General features: G+C 31.9%; 1 protein-coding gene across 1 annotated transcript in view; it reads left to right on the top strand.

Moving 5' to 3' along the window:
- The first annotated feature begins 7,246 nt into the window (after positions 1-7,246).
- Positions 7,247-18,492, top strand: part of LOC132723505 (uncharacterized) — a 32,576-nt gene continuing 21,330 nt past the window's right edge. Inside the window, exon 1 of the mRNA XM_060708231.1 lies at positions 7,247-10,102. Within this exon, the coding sequence (XP_060564214.1) occupies positions 7,269-9,905 (2,637 nt within the window). The 5' untranslated portion in view covers positions 7,247-7,268 and the 3' untranslated portion in view covers positions 9,906-10,102. The remainder of the gene's footprint in view (positions 10,103-18,492) is intronic.

The raw sequence follows: 18,492 nt of genomic DNA, 5'->3' as shown, positions 1-18,492 counted from the left end.
ATTGTTACAGACAGTAAGAAACCTGCATATTTGACTTAGATATTTGATTAAAAGAAGAAGAATAATATATCACTATGTTCTCTACCTCTGCATAGAAAAGGATATTTCATAAAAAATAATATATCCCGAACTGTGATTTTATTGCTTAATTAAATGTTTGGAGTTCAAATGCGAGGAATTATATCAGGAGGGAGTAGTCTGATTGATATAATGATTGTATTCGAATATCATAGTGATTTCATAATGCAGTGAAATCACTTTTTTGGATATATTATTTCGATTCTAACAACAACAGATAAATACTGCCGTATCTAGTATTGAGGTACACTGCGTCTGATACTCATTTTCAGCGCCTCACATTTTTAAATGCTAATGTCACATATCTGTAAATGGTTTCGTCACATGTTTAAATACAGTGATTTTATTGCATAATAACACACTTCAGGTCCTTCTGTGTTTAATAGAGGAAAATGCGGGTTGTGTTAGAATATTATATAAATTTTGGATAAAGTTAATATTTTTTATGATGTATACCTTTACTTGATGTGTTAATTGATAAAAGCATAATATTCAGTTTAGAACACTTGAATGTATGGAGAAGTTAATTTTTTAATTAAGTATATCACAAAAATTTAAGGAGTATATATAGTCTACCACTACATGTGTCTATAAAGTTCTGCCAGAACAAATAAGAAGGTAGATCTTATTTCCTTTTTTAATTATACTTACAGAAGCAGTCATGAAATGTAAAAAATGTACAACAGCTGAAGTCGAATTAGATTGTAGAGAATGGTTTCGAAGTGCATGTGATAGAGACGGGGGCCGTAAAAGAAGACAAAAAACCAATGAAGGTGTCCAAGAAACACCCACTGAATAGAACTTTTAAATATATTTATAGCGATATTGAAAGAAAAAAGATGGCTCTTTTAATTTGGAAGTAATGTAAAGGACTTGTATCATTCTAGCCTAATAGTTCAAGAACATATATCCTAAGAAGAATAAATCATACATAAATAGTGATATAGTTAAACTAAACATTATTGAGATATATTTAAGAAACAATATCAGTTTCTGTGTTGTTCATCGGCTATTTAAAATCAGTTTAAGCTTGTGTGTTAGGCAGGATTATATATATTGTGTTTACATTGTTGCTGGATTAATGATTCTTCAGCCCCTGACCAGTTTAAAGTGACGCCATTCTGGCACTTGTATGAACAAGCTGTATACTTGGGATGACGTTTTTATGGTGCTTACGAGTTTGTGTCAATTTGTCTTATAAAACATATATCAATCTGTTGGGTCGGTGAATGTGAGATGTTACTTTAGCATCATATGAAAAGAAGAAAAAAAGTGAACTGAAACATCAGAAAAAGTGCGTTATTATTTTTGCCGTAAAAAGAATTTGAAAACTATTTTATTGAGGGAGAACAAAAAACAGCGGCATATTTGTGTAGTCCATAATCAGTGCTTATTGGAAGTTTACGCCGTTAAAATCCTTTATTATAGAAACAAAATCTCAAGGAGTGTTAGATTTACATAAGATGTACATATTGTTATTGTTTTTACTCATTCAGTATTTCAGTCGCACATATCAAATATTGAGATTATGGTCATAGCTTCATGATAATCAAATAATTTTTAGCTCGACTTTTTTTTTTTTGAAAAAAAAAGTAGAGGTATTGTTATAGTCAGGTCGGCGTTGCCGTTGCCGTTGCCGTCTCCGTTGCCGTTGCCGTTGCCGTCCGAAAACTTGTACCTGGATCATAACTTTTTTATTTCTTGGTGCATTGTCTTCATACTTGGCCACAACAACCCTTGGGACAAGACCTTTCAGTAGACCACACTAACCTTGACCTTCATCCATAAATGACCTTGACCTTCAAGGTTAAAAGTCCAATTTTTGCTTGTTCATGCTGTTATTGGCTGTTACTTTGTTATTTTTGAATGGATTGTCTTCAAACTTGAACATAATAATCTTCAAGGATATCCCTTAAAAATAACCAGTCAGACCTTGACATTCACTCATCAATGACCTTGACTTTGAAGGTCAAATTATTGAAATTTTCATTTTTTTGGCTATTATTGGCTGTAACTTTGTTATTTTTGAATGGATTGTCTTCAATCTTGAACATAATAATCTTCAAAGATAACTGTTAAAAATAAACCGAAAGACCTTGACCTTCACTCATTAATGACATTGCCTTTGAAGGTCAAATTTTTGAAATTTTCATTGTTTTGGCAGTAACTGACTGTAACTTTGCTATTTTTGAAGGGATAAACTTCATATTATAACAGAACATTCTAAAGGACCAGACCTTGTTGTTTATCAAACCCAAATTTGCTTGGGCTCTTTAATGACCTTGACCTTGAAGGTTATATTACTGAATTTTCTCAGATTGTGCATTTATCGGTGTGTGTGTGTATGTATAGTATATGTATTATATATAAATATATATATAAATGTGTGTGTGTATATATATACATATATGCAGGTATATATATATATATATATATATATATATATATATATATATATATATGCATGTATATATATATATATATATATATATATATACATATATATATATATATATATATATATATATATATCAAATATATATATATATATATATATATATATATATATATATATATATATATACATGTATATAATTGCGTCATGTTTTTCTATTTTTAGAAATTGCGTCATTTTTTCTATTTTTAGAAATTGCGTCATTGTTGCTATTTTTAGAATTTGCGTCATTTTTTTTTCTATTTTTAGAAATTGCGTCATTGTTGCTATTTTTAGAAATTGCGTCATTTTTTTCTATTTTTAGAAATTTCGTCATTTTTGTTCTATTTTTAGAAATTGCGTCATTGTTTCTATTTTTAGAAATTGCGTCATTGTTTCTATTTTTAGAAATTGCGTCATGTTTTTCTATTTTTAGAAATTGCGTCATTTTTTTTATTTTTAGAAATTGCGTCATGTTTTTCTATTTTTAGAAATTGCGTCATTTTTTTCTATTTTTAGAAATTGTGTCATGTTTTCTATTTTTATAAATTGCGTCATTTTTTTCTATTTTTAGAAATTGCTTCATTTTTTTTCTATTTTTAGAAATTGCGTCATGTTTTTCTATTTTTAGAAATTGCGTCATTTTTTCTATTTTTAGAAATTGTGTCATGTTTTTCTATTTTTAGAAATTGCGTCATTTTTTCTATTTTTAGAAATTGTGTCATTGTTGCTATTTTTAGAAATTGCGTCATTTTTTCTATTTTTAGAAATTGTGTCATTGTTGCTATTTTTAGAATTTGCGTCATTTTTGTTCTATTTTTAGAAATTGCGTCATTTTTTCTATTTTTAGAAATTGCGTCATTGTTGCTATTTTTAGTAATTGCGTCATTTTTTTCTATTTTTAGAAATTGCGTCATTTTTTCTATTTTTAGAAATTGCGTCATTGTTGCTATTTTTAGTAATTGCGTCATTTTTTTCTATTTTTAGAAATTGCGTCATTGTTGCTATTTTTAGAAATTGCGTCATTTTTTTTTCTATTTTTAGAAATTGCGTCATTGTTTCTATTTTTAGAAATTGCGTCATTTTTTTCTATTTTTAGAAATTGCGTCATTTTTTCTATTTTAAGAAATTGCGTCATTGTTGCTATTTTTAGAAATTGCGTCATTGTTGCTATTTTTAGAAATTGGGTACTGTTGCTATTTTTAGGAATATGCTTAATGTTTCTATTCATATATATACAAAATATATAAACAAAACTAATGTGACAAAACAGACCAACTAAATTTATAAAAAGGAAACATCAATATATATGTTCATACCTTTCTATGTTTGCGTTTAGAAAAAGTAAAAAGTCGAGCGTTGCCCCCGCCCGGCGGTGGCTCTTGTTACAATTATAATACTCGATACTAAATCCTGCGATTTGTGAATCTATAATACAATTATTGTTTTTGATTCGTTATTATAGGTTGTTTTTTTGTTTTATGCTTTGAAAAAATATTATAAATCCATTTTATTACCATGCCTTGCCAAATGTATAGTCAAGTCTAGTCTTTATTTTTTGCATTGATTTTTACATTGTTTTATTCTTACATTTATTTTCTTTAATAATTCTGCATAATTGCTGATATTTTTTATTTATTTTTTTCTATTATTGCATAATAGCTGAAGTATAGAGAAAAAAAAACACCCATACAAATGCAATGTTGTAGATTCATTCTCAGTTTTTAAATGGAATTTAAATCATAGCTTTTGAACATATTAAGTTTTATTATTGGCATTTTTAATTTGTTTGTTTATAAAGTTTTACCAAGGAAGCAGAACTAAATTGAATTATTACTAGTCTTTTATATCTTTTTTTAGTCAGGTATGTTTTTATTTAAAGTGAAGGTGTATATTTGTTTAGAAATGGAAGCATGAGAAAAGAATTAACAGTGATGTTTGTACAATATATATATTATTTATCAACAGAAATAACAATTGAAGATGGCCATAAGGAGTTGTTTACCAATTAATGCAATCTAATGTAAAAGTCAAAAAAATATTACTTAATGTGGGAATCTGAATATTAGTTATAGTATGATAAAATGATATAATGTCATCAGTGGGGAACTTTCTCAAGAGTGAATCTATTATATTCTTTAAAATTTTGATTTCTTAAATTTTATGTCTTCATTATAAAGATTCAGTAACCATGACAATTTATTTTCTTATTTACTTTAAATAATTATATATTAACAAAATTAACATGAGTGTTATTCTATTACCAGTATATTGTCTGTGAATTTTAAAGGAAATTTTTTATTTCATTTATGAAATGGACTTAAATGTCTATTTAATAGATTAATGATACAATTAGACTTCCTTAAACACTAAAAAAACTATTACAACATTAAATAACATAGATTGAAGACTAATATTGTTTTTTTTTTGGGGGGGGGGGGGTTGTGCACTTTTTCTCACATACTTCTCAAATATTTATAACAAAACGATGAAAAATGGATTGTTTGCTGTTATGTTATTGGGTTTTATTTGCAGTCTGCGATAAACAATTTAATTTTGATTAAGCAACAAATACTTGTTTACCGTACCATTGTCCTTTAAAAATACAAATATATTTTTAGCTCAACTATACGAAGTATATGGAGAGCTGTCCTACTCGCCCCGGCGTCCGCGTCCAGATTTCAGATTAAAGTTTTAGTGCAGTAAAATATTTTTCACTATAACTTTGTCATTTCTAAAGGCATCAACTTTAAACTCAAAATATATGTTCCTTATCATAAACCACATCTTATGTGACAAGGTTCATAACTCTAGCACCAATATTTTCAGATTTATCTCCCCTTGAACTTAGAATTTTCCTTAAAAAATACAATTTTTTACTGTTACTTCTTTATTTCTAAAGGGATCAACCTCATACTTCAAATATATGTACCTTATCATCATCCACATCTTATGTGACAAGGTTCATAACTCTAGCACCAATATTTTCAGATTTATCTCCCCTTGAACTTAAAATTTTCCTTAAAAAATACTATTTTTTACTGTTACTTCTTTATTTCTTAAGGGATCAACCTCATACTTCAAATATATGTACCTTATCATCATCCCCATCTTATGTGACAAGGTTCATAACTTTAGCACCAATATTTTCAGATTTATCTCCCCTTGAACTTAGAATTTTCTTTAAAAATTTTATTTTTTACTGTAACTTATTTATTTCTAAAGGGATCAACTTCATACTTCAAATAAATGTACCTTATCATCATCCACATCTTATGTGACAAGGTTCATAACTCTAGCACCAATGTTGCAAGAATTATCTCCCCATCAACTTAGATTTTTTTACTAGAAAAATGTTATTTTTTACTATAACTTTTTTAGTTTTAAAGGTATCTACCTCAAACTTCAAATACTTATTCCTTATAATCAATTATATTTTATGTGACAATGTTCATTGAAGTAATTTTTACAGATTTATCTCTCTTTGAACTTGGGATTTTCTTTAAGAAATATTATAACTTTGTTACTTTTTAAGGTATCTACTTCAAATGTATACTTCTTATCATTACATACATGTTGTGTGACAAGGTTCATAACTCTAGCATGACTATTTCTAGAATTATTTCCCTTGATCTTGGAATTTATTTTAACAAATGTTATTTTTTTACTATAACTTAATACATAATTATACATAATTGATTTTTCTTTCATAGTTTTGTCCTCCTTACTGCGTCCAGTATTTTATTAGTCGAGCTTGGCTGTCTCCTGTGACAGCTCTTGTTTCCAATCTTTGTTAAATTCTCTTTTGACTGTGATGTTAACTGCTGTACACAATTAACATATATTTGTTAAAAAAAATATTGATTCTATGATATACATGTATATTTGCCCAAAAAAAATAAAAAGCTTATATTTAAGCTCAATTGTGTTTTTTTGTTAATTGGAATGAAAAAATCAAGTAAAATGTTTTATTAGAAGAAAAGATGAAGGTTAATTTATGTCGGTATGACACCGGCTTCAAATAGATCTAACGATATACAGCCGATATCGGCCCGACTTGTAGCCGGGTTGCACATCCGACATCTGTCCGATATAAGAAATCGATATCGGGCCGACATAACAACTGATATCGGGCTGATATTGGACCGATATAAAATGTTTGCTGGGTCCCCGTCACGCGAAAATAGTTTGTTCATGTTTTCGCAATTTTGCCCTGAAAACATGTTCATATGACATGGCATACATCATCCACCATAGATGGTAGAAAATGACAGTTCTTACACGTCAGCCGTTTCTATTTATAGTTTAAAATGTTAATTACAGTTTATCCAGTGCGAAAAAAATCTTAGGTAGATCTACATGCAGAAAAAGTTAAGAGCTGAGCTACCAAAATATAATTTTAATTTGTAAAAGATTTAAAAGATAAAAGCATCAGCAAATAAGATTCTCAGTGAATACAACTTGAAGGTATTTTTCAGACATTTTGTATGAATATTTGGTAAAAATCATATCTATGCCGTGTTCGTCTGCTATGAAAAAATGACAGACGAATACGATTTGTAGCGTGATTGGTTTGTCTATTTCCAAGTTTTTTTAGGGAATTATCAGAAAATGTTTTCTTTTTAAATTTTATCTCTTAATGACTCCTTTTTCATTCTCTTTTTATGACAAATTTGTTGTATTAAAAAAGTATGGTTGTCTGCTTGCTGAGTGTTTTTTCTTGGACTAATATAGGTTACTATTAGTTTTAATAATTATGTCAATTATTTCTATTTCAGAACTGAAGGATGAACTCATCATATGGTACAACACCAATCACAGTTCAGTTCCTCTTTCACCACTCACAGATGATTCCCATACCCCTCTAGCCGGGTTCTACATTATGCCAGAAATTGATATACAGACATATCTGCCAGGTGGTAGGAAAGAAACAACTAGAGTCAAGTCGTTAGAGGACCTGTTTACATCTGGTAGAAAAGTTCCACGGGAAATATATTTATCAGCTGTTGCTGGATTTGGGAAAACTGCATTTTCAAAATATCTCGCAATAACATGGTGTCAAGCTCATAAAAAGGATGAAAATTACAAGCATTTTAAAGAAGGAGAATTAAAGGCTTTATCTGGCTTTGGGTTTTTATTTCTAGTGCTATTGAGAGATTCAACTACAGTCTGTGATGTCGACAAAATGATCAAACAACAAATCATAAATAATCTTCCATGTAAATCTGAAATACCAAATACTCTTTTAAATGAAATTCTACGTGATGAAAAATGTCTTGTGATATTAGATGGACTAGATGAATGGTTTCATCCTGAAAACAAGTGTACAAGAATTCCTAAAAGTATTCCACATCGATATGCACGTGAAAAGTGTATAATCTTAACAACGACCCGGCCGTGGAAGCTTGGAGTCTCAAACTTAAAGACAAGTCAAATGGACAAAATAATAGAGCTAGTTGAACTAAATGAAGATAATGCATGGCAATTTAAGCTTAACACAATGAAAATATTGAATAAAAACCTTCAAGATGGTAAACTGAAAAATGAAGTATGTAGATTTGAAGAAGAAATCAGTAATCATGACCTTGAAGATATGGAATCCACCCCTCTCCTGTTACTCTATCTTATATGTTTATGGGTTGAAAAAATTCCAATAGGAAATTCTGCAGTAGAATTATATACAGGCATTATTCAGCTCCTTCTATCTAGAACAGAAAAATTACATGGAAAGTTTCATTCATCGTGTGACACATCTCCGAGTAAAGTTCCCGAATGCTTTAGAAAACATCAACATTTCTGTAGTTACTACACGTTTCTGGTGACCATTGGGAAACTAGCTTTTAGTACATTGTTCAGTAAGAAAAAAGAGCACACATTAGTTTTTGATGAAAATATTGCAGAAAAATATCTTAACCCAGAAGATTTGAAATCAAGCTGTCTATCAGGAATATTATCAGAAAGTAAAGTGAAAACATTAATAAATGAAAGTTCTAAAATCTCATTTTCACATAAAACAGTGCAGGAATACTTTTCAGCAATATTCGTAAGTTTTCAAAATACAAGTGAAGTTCAGAAAATCATCTTTGAAGAGTGCAAATGTTTACAAAATATTCTAGACATGTCAAAAGTGTTTGTCTTTATTAGTGGTATGAACCCTAAATTTATGTCTTCAATATCAAGTGATTTGAAGCCTCTGATAAACAATGATGAAAAAACAAGCAAATACAGAACTTTGACAGGTTATGATTACATGTACAATGATCCATTACAAGACATACAAGACATGTACATTTCTTGTGCCAAAGAAAGCCAGGAAAACAAAGACCTCAAATTGTGTTTACAAGATTTCTTCTTTAATGAAAAATGTCAACAAGAAAACTACTTCAAACAATTACAACATTTATGTCAACAAAATAAAGAAAACATAAAATCAATAATGATAAAAAATGAAGGAATTTGTAGTCTACAAGATATTATCAGTTTGTTTACACTCTCTGACCTTCCACATATAGAGAAATTATTCTATCAAGGTGAAATTGTAGAAGAGGAAATAATGAGCTTGTTATTGAACCCTTTAAAATGTTTAACTGTGATGTCAAGTAAATGGAAAAATCATGAATTTGTAGCGGAACTTTGCCCGCTGTCTGCAGAGATAAATGACCGACTGGTAAAATTACAACACCTGGAGTGTTTAAATATAAGCTGTTTCACTATGACCCACGAGGTAATGGAGACATTGTTAAATTTCCTCACTAGTAAAAAATCAATGAAAGAAATAACATTGTACAATTTATACTGTAGTGATCATGGTACTTCATGTAGGGGATTCAACCTTGACCTGTCTCAACATTCACAACTAAGATGTTTAGGATTGGGCGAGATACCTGTGTCACAATTAAACATGGATGTATCATTGTTAGAGGAATGTTCTGTAGGTAAATTATATAAACCTGGTGTTGTGTCATCTTATCTCAGTCAACTACCAGCAGCCAGTAAACTACAAACATTTATGTGTTGTAATCTAGAATCTTCCAGTGACATAGAAACAATGTTACAAACATTATCATTGTTATATCATGTGAAACATGTTTGGTTGTATTACATCAATCTAGGTGAAAGATCATTAACACTGTCACCTCAAATGATCAATATTGAACGTGTTGAGTTGTATGATATAACAATGTCTTGTTCAGTGTTATATGATCTCATTACTGTTATAAACAAACTACCACATACAGTGACAGTACAGATGGAAGGTTGTGATATAAAACCAGAAACAGAATTTGAAAACTTTAAAACATTTATAAAACAATCAGACAATTTTGTTGTCACCATTGATGACACGTCTGGAGTGTACGTGTTTCAGTTTAAAACAACAACAAGTACTGAGTAACCTTAAATGAACTTGGGAGAAATTATTTATAAATAGATTATGAGACAAATGACAGGTGAAATAGACATTATTTTTTTATTTTGAGTCTGACATTTAATCAATACTTTGCTGTACATAACAATGTGATGTGAATGGAAAGTGAGTATTTTCTTCTTAGGACAACAAATGTGGATTACATTTAGATGTGTTAAACCCAAGTAAGTGTTGTTTATTTTTTCTACTTTATTATAGTAAATTATGTGGCATATCCATGGACTTGTTGTTCCGGGGCTTGGTCCAAGCATTATTAGCCTTACTATAAGAGATGTCATCAAAAATCAGTCTTGGTCAGATCATCCTGTGACCAACTCGTTACCTTTTGGGCAGATTGTCAGTACATTTTTAGCTCGACTATACGAAGTATATGGAGAGCTGTCCTACTCACCCCGGCGACCGCGTCCAGATTTCAGATTTAAGTTTTGGTGCAGTAAAATGTATTTCACTATAACTTTTTCATTTCTTAAGGTATCAACTTCAAACTTCAAATATATATTTATAATCATCAACTTCATCTTATGTGACAAAGTTCATAATTCTTGCATCATTTTTTTCAGATTTATCTCCCCTTGAACTTAGAATTTTCCTTAAAAAATATTATTTTTCACTATAACTTTATAGCTCACCTGAGCATATGCTCAGGATGAGCTATTAGGATCACTCTTCGTCCGTTCATACTTTTAAAACGACATCTCCTCTGAAACCATAAGGCAGATCATAATGAAACTTCACAGGGATGTTCCTTGTGTGAAGCCTTAACAAAGTTGTTCAAAGAATTCCATTCCATGCAGAACTCAACCATCTGGTTGCCATGGCAACCAAAAGAAAAACTTTAAATGTATTCTTTTAAAAAAACCCAAGAGTTAGAGCTTAGATATTTGGCATGAAACATGTTCTAATGAGTGTCTACCAAGTTTGTTCAAATAAAAGCCCTTGGGTCAAAATTGGCCCCTCCCCAGGCGGTCATTGATTTTCCCTATATAGTAAAAACTTAAAATATCTTCTTTTAAAGAACTCATAGAGCTAGAGCTAAGATATTTAGCATGAAGCATGTTGTAATGAGTGTCTACCAAGTTTGTTCAAATAAAAGCCCTGGGGACAAAATTGGCCCCCCAGGGGGTCTTTGATTTTCCCTAAATGCATATAGTAAAAACGTAAAATATCTTCTTTTAAAGAACCCAAAGAGCTAGAGCTAAGATATTTAGCATAAAACATTTCCTAATGAGTGTCTACCAAGTATGTTCAAATAAAAGCACTGGGGTCAAAATTGGCCCTGCCCCAGGGGGTCATTGATTTTCCCATAATAATATATGCATATAGTTAAAACTTAAAATATCTTCTTTTAAAGACCCCAAAGAGCTAGAGCTAAGATATTTAGCATGAAACATCTTCTAATGAGTTTGTACCAAGTTTGTTCAAATAAAAGCCCTGGGGTCAAAATTGGTCCCGCCCCAGGGGGTCTTTGATTTTCCCTAAATGCATATAGTAAAAACGTAAAATATCTTCTTTTAAAGAACCCAAAGAGATAGAGCTAAGATATTTAGCATGAAACATCTTCTAATGAGTGTCTACCAAGTTTGTTCAAATAAAAGCCCTGGGGTCAAAATTGGCCCTGCGCCAGGGGGTCATTGATTTTCCCTATATGCATATAGTAAAAACTTAAAATATCTTCTTTTAAAGAACTCAAAGAGCTAGAGCTAAGATATTTAGCATGAAACATGCTCTAATGGGTGTCTACCAAGTTTGTTCAAATAAAAGCCCTGAGGTCAAAATTAGCCCCTCCCCGGGCGTCAGTGATTTTCCTTATATGCATAAAGCAAAAACTTAAAAAATCTTCTTTGAAAAAATCAAATAGCTAGAGTTTAGATATTAAGCATGAAACATCTTCTAGTGAGTGTCTACCAAGTTTGTTCAAATTAAAGCCCTTGGGTCAAAATTGGCCCCACCCCAGGGGGTCTTTGATTTTCCCTATATGCATAAAGTAAAAACTTAAAATATCTTCTTTTAAAGAACTCAAAGAGCTAGAGTTTAGATATTAAGCATGAAACATCTTCTAGTGAGTGTCTACAAAGTTTATTCAAATAAAAGCCCTGGGGCGGAAGGAGGGGGGGGGGGTAGATCGTTGTTTTTCAGTATAAGTGTGCAGTAAAAAGTTAACATCCTGAAACATCTTCTAATGGGTGTCTTTCAAGTTTGTTCAAATAAAAGCCCTGGGGTTTAAACATGGCCCTGCTCTGGGTGCCTTTATACAGGTGAGTGACTTCAGGGCCATCATGGCCCTCTTGTTCATTTCTTAAGGTATCAACTTCATACTTCAATTGTATGTTTCTTATTATCAACTACATCTTATGTTACAAGGTTCATAACTCTAGCCCCAATATTTCAGCTTTATCTCCCCTTGAACTTAGAATATTCCTAAAAAAATAGTGTTTTTACTGTAACTTCTTTATTACTTAAGGGGTCAACTTCATACTTCAAATATATGTTTCTTATCATCAACCACATCTTATGTGACAAGATTCATAACTCTAGCACCAATGTTTTCAGATTTATCTCCCCTTTAACTAAGAATTTCCTTAAAAAATATTATATTTTACTGTAACTTATCTTTATTACTTAAGGGATCAACTTCTTACTTCAAATATATGTTTCTTATTAGCAACCATATCTTATGTGACAAGATTTATAACCCTAGCACCAATATTTTCAGATTTATCTCCCCTTGAACTTAGAATATTCCTTAAAAATATTGTTTTTACTGTGACTTCTTTATTACTTAAGGGGTCAACTTCAAACTTCAATCATATGTTTCTTATCATCAACCATATCTTATGTGACAAGGTTCATAACTCTTGCACCAATATTTTTAGATTTATCCCCTTGAACTTAGAATTTTCCTCAAAAAAGTATTATTTTTTACTGTTTCTTTTTATTACTTAAGGGGTCAACTTCATATTTTACATATTTGTTCCTTATCATCAATCACATCTTATGTGACAAGATTCATAACCTTTAATCCCCAATATTTCAGATTTATCTCCCCTTGAACTTAGAATATTCCTTAAAAATAAAATTTCTTTTACTGTAACTTCTTTATTACTTAAAGGATCAACCTCTTACTTCAAATATATATTTCTTAATTATCAGCAACCATATCTTATGTTACAAGGTTTATAACTCTAGCACCAATATTTTCAGATTTATCTCCCCTTGAACTTAGAATTTTCCTTAGATATATTACTTTTACTGTAACTTCTTTATTACTTAAGGTTCAAATATATGTTCCTTATCATTAACCACATAAGTCATAATCTAGTATCAATGTTGCAAGAATTATCTCCCCGTTAACTGAGATTTTTTTTTACTTTAAAAGTGTTATTTTTACTATAACGTCTTTAGTTTTAAAGGTATCTACCTCAAACTTCAAATATATATTCCTTATTATGAACCACATCTTATGTGACAAAGTTCATAACTCTTGAAGCAATCTTTTCAGATTTATCTCCCTTTGAACTTACAAATTGAAAGAAATAAGTGAACACTTCTGAACCGTGACACTCCCCTGCTATATTGAAATTTATCCTTGAATTTCACAGAGTTACAGAGCAATGTAATCTAAACTCTGAATTGTATCCAGTCACAGTCCCATGTCACAGGGTGAGAAAAATGTGCATCCCGACTGGGACGCGAACCCTCAGAATACCGTACCGCAGCTCTACCATTACTGAGCTATCTGGCAGCTTACACTATATCCCCCATAAAAAGTTAACAGTTCTGAACCGTGACATGTGGAAAAATGTTACAAGTAGCAAAAATATGAAAGAGTGACAATTATTTTTTATTTTGTCGCACTTTTTTACCTTTTGTCAGTTTTTGTGAATGAGCCCTTCAACGGCGACAATAAAAATAAGAAAAATGAGGGAGGGGAGGTAATTTTTTTTCAGTATTTTTTTGTGAATGAGCCCTTCAACGGCGACAAATGTGCGTCCCACAAATAATCTCTATTTTATTTCATTTATTTTGTTTTGTCCCCGTCAAGGGGGGGGGAGGGGGTAAACAAAAAATGGAAATTAAAGTAAAGAGAACAAACAAAACAAAAATAAATATTGTGCAGCCTGATCGGGACACGAACCTAGGATCCTTGGAATACCATACCATGGCTCTAACCGACTGAGCTATGCGGCGCCTCACTCTTTAATACAATTTCTCCCCCTTACTAAAATAGTAAATTTCGCTTCAGATACTGTCCTACTAATTGAAAATTCATCCTCAAATTTCAACAGGTTTACAAAGTATGTAATTTAACTCTGAGCTATATTCAGACACAGCCAACAGTTTGGGCTCCAAATGTCACAGGGTTGAGAAGAAAGTGCAGCCTGACCGGACTCAAACACAGGACCCTTAGAATAGGTCCGTACCACAGCTCTTACTGGCTGAGCTATCCAGGGGCGAACACATCTTCTCCCCTGAACCGCAACACATAAATATAATATTACATCCAGGACTTGCCTTTTTTTTAAAAGAAGTTTATAAAAGGTACATTACGCTCACCGCGGGTTTTGCTTTTTCCGCGGACCACCGCGGACGATTTTTTTTATCGCAGACAAACGCAGGGGTTCGTCCGCGATGAGAAGCCTAATTTCCCCGCGATCCCTGGTGTTCAGTTGTTTCCACCGCGGACAAAATTCTGACGACCGTTCTTCATTTATCGATTAAATCAGTCACCCGTTTCCCGCGGGGGAACGCCATGGTCAGTTGGTCAATATAAATTAACCTCCAAAAATAATAGACGTTTTATTATTTTTTAACGTAATCTTTTTTACACAATGACTTGAAAATTGACCACAATCGTCTCCTTAAATGTTATTATACGTTAAATTATTTGAACGGAATTTGAAATAAAAATAATTACAGCTGTACCTGTTTTTGTTGTTGTTTTAAAATTTTTGTTATAAACGTCCACAAAACTATTCGTCCACATACCAATATTTTTACAACTGAAATCGTCATTTATCACTGTCATCTTTACTTGTTCCTTTCTTGTGGTTCTATAAGTATTATTGCTGTTAAACTATATGGGAGCCATAAATATGATACTTAGTAAAAAAAGGACATTTGTGCTGATTTCTCAATGATGACTGACGCTACAGTACATGTCCTGTAAGAGGTCGATGAGTGTGAATACAAGTTTAACAAAATTCTGCAAAAAATCTATAAAAATATAAAAAAGAACAAGCAAACAAACTACTAAAACAAAAATGAAAATAAACTTCAACAGATGATACAAACTTCAAAACATATACATTACGCTCACACCTGTAATTAGATAAATCAAGAATATCATTTAATGTATATTTTGGTGAAATAAACGCTTTCTTTTAATGTTCCAAATAAAATATAAGACTTTATGATCAACATGCAAATAAACAGAAACAGTAAAACGCATCTGACAATTGAAAGAGACGTCCTGGAATATTGCCTGAATAAAATTGTTGAGGATTACGTTTTCAAAGTTTTTAAATAAGAAACAAAAGCTGGCATATAAATTGTTGTAGTATCTTTTTCATAAATGTCATATGCCGAATTTTTCATTATTTGACTTCAAGTTTCTCATTACCATGAAGTTGCGACGACAATGATTTATCTTGATGTCGAATACATATTATACATTACCCAACACAATAACAAGAAGAAGAACAAGAAAAACACTGCATTTGTACATGTACTTTTATTACAACAAAAAAGGAAGAAAACAAACAAATTTTACATATAGTTACATGTATATGTACAGTACATGTTACAGTACATGTACGTACGTATACTGATGTTTAAATACAGAAATAAATTTTTAAAATTTAAGGTTTCCACCGCGTTGACCGCCGCGTTCCTCCGCAATTTACCACTGCGTTCCGCGGGGGAAACGGTTTCAGCCGCCGATTTATGTCCGGGGTGGTGAAAATTTTCTGTCCGTGGGGTCAAGCGGACAATATCTGAGCAAATTTTCGTCCGCGGTAAACCTCATCCGCGGGGTCACTCGGGTTTTGAAAAAGCCGCGCCGAGCGTACTGTAAAGGGGAAAGGTCTTGTTTATTATAGTGCCACCACTACTATGAGACACCTTTTGCTTGCATACCATGTACCTCCAAACTCAATTCTACCTGTATGCCAGGCGCCAGGCGTGTAGAAACCGGTAACCATTCATTTTAACTACCTTGAGGCTCACGAAGTGACCATTTCGGAACGAGTCCCATTTTAAATATTCATCTTTCAATTAGCGCTCCCCGTGGGGCTCGAACCTTCAACCTCACGATCAGAAGGTAGATGCCTTAACCACTAGGTCAATGGTACCAAATACACGTACACACTGAAATATGTATTATATTACCCTTTGTTGAAATTTTTCAAACTCCACTGTTGTAAATTCCTGGATCAACATCATTTATAATGTTAACATTTAATTTTTATTATTCAAATGTTGTTTTTAGCTCGACTATTCGCAGAATAATCGAGCTAATACAGTCACCCATTTGTCGGCATCTGCGTCCATGTGGTTAAGTTTTTGCATGTAAGCTGGTATCTCCATAACTACTGAAGGGAATGGATTGAAACTTCACACACTTGTTCTCTGTGATTATCTAAGATGATTGGCACAAGTCCCATAACTCTGATTTGCTTTTTTACATAATTATGCCCCTTTTTAGAATTCTTGGTTAACTTTTTGCGTGTAAGCTGGCATCTCCATAACTACTGAAGGTTTTGTACCTTTAGCATTATTATACTCAATGAAACACCCTTGTGACAACTTTTCGAATAGTCGAGCGTTACTGTGTTCCGACAGTTCTTGTCTGACTATATATATTTATACAGGAACATATGGTGTTTTCATTGTCACTCCAACATTATCTCTTATACAAGTTAATCAATTTGTATAATTATATGCAACAAGATTAAAAATGTTTCATGCATACAAAAAGTTCATAATTTTAGTCCAATTTGAATTATCACAAAATAGATAAATACAGAATCCCTAAAGAAAGCCCAACACGGCACAATTGAAAATGTTGCAGGCTCGGTTTGATTGAGCCTGTTCATGGACGGTACTGGAAAGTGCAAGTTACCGTCCACGCCCCCTAGCACCGGCTTAAGCAGAATTCAACATTTAAACTTGAAATAGTAAAATTTTGAATCAAGAAACATCCGCTGATGTGTTCATACGGCGGTTATCATGGAACCTTCAATGTGACACTTCCGTGCCATTCCATGAAAAGCGGCGTATGGTCCCCAAGTAATAAAAAGCGTTTGCCCTAAACAAGAAAACAATGGGCGGAACTAAATAAAATGGAATTTTGAAAGGAGATCAGAGGTTATGAAGACTCTTATGTCCTACCAATTGGTAATTTTGTAACAGGGTGACAAAAATGTGCAGCCTGACCAGGACTCAAACCTGGGACACTCAGAATACCTTACCACAGCTCTACCGACTGAGCTATTAAGCAGCTTACACATCAACCCTCAAATTTCTAAGGGTAATACAGAGCTATGTGAATTGAACTCTGAGCTATGCAGTCAAGGCAACACATTGGGCGCCAATTAATATAAACAGGGTGAGAAAAATGTGCAGCCAGACCGGGATTTGAACCCGGGACCCTCAAAGTACCATATACCGTGGCTCGACCGACTGAGCTATCCGGCCACTTACACATTTTCTCCTCTAAACAGTGAAGAGTTATGAACCATGGCATAATCCTATTAATCAAATCCATCTGATCATAATCCAATTAAATACAAATACTACAGTGTATGTATATAAAAAATTTAAGAAAAGTTCTGCTATCAATTAATAAATGCAAATTAAGAAAATTGAAATCTAAATTTTCAAGGGAGATGATCTCTTGTCGAGTTGTTACATCTTCATCTAGTGATCCAAGGATCATGAGATACTAAGATTCCATCTTCACCATGCTATCTCACTCATCCACTTTATCTAGATCTTTTCTCTTAAAATAATGATTTCAGTGCCAAATAATGTGTTTTACTCTATTATCATATACCAAAATATTTTCCCAGGAAATTGTGACTGTTATAATTTACTAACAAACCTCAGATTTTTAACAAATCAAAGTCATTAAAATTAATAATTTCTTATGAAGAAACATAATTACACTAGAATTAAAAAAATCATTTTAAACAGTTCTCTCTTAATATATTTGCTGATGTTTTGAAAGAGCTAGGTTCACTAACCATGGATTTTTGCCCAAGATTTTGGCAAAAAATAATTTGATGAAAAGTTCTTGTTTTTAGGTTTTATTTATAAGTTCAATCTTTAAACTGTTAAAAAAATATGAATTTATAGACATATGTTTACATTTAGTATGTTTTATGTTCTATGGAAATACCCCTATTTCCAGCAAAATTATGAAAATTCGCGTATTTTTGGTGTTTTAAACGAAAATTAAAGTATCAGCACAGTCCAGCCCCAACAAAATCATTACACCATTGTGTTGTAATGACTCAAAGGCTTCAACTATATCAATATAAAGTTGGGGCTTGCC

Source organism: Ruditapes philippinarum, unplaced genomic scaffold (assembly GCF_026571515.1).
Source record: "Ruditapes philippinarum isolate M1 unplaced genomic scaffold, ASM2657151v2 ctg2965_1_1_1_1, whole genome shotgun sequence".
Taxonomy (NCBI): Eukaryota; Metazoa; Mollusca; class Bivalvia; order Venerida; family Veneridae; genus Ruditapes; species Ruditapes philippinarum.
Note: the sequence above shows the minus strand (reverse complement) of the source record. Positions and strands in the feature narration are given on the sequence as shown.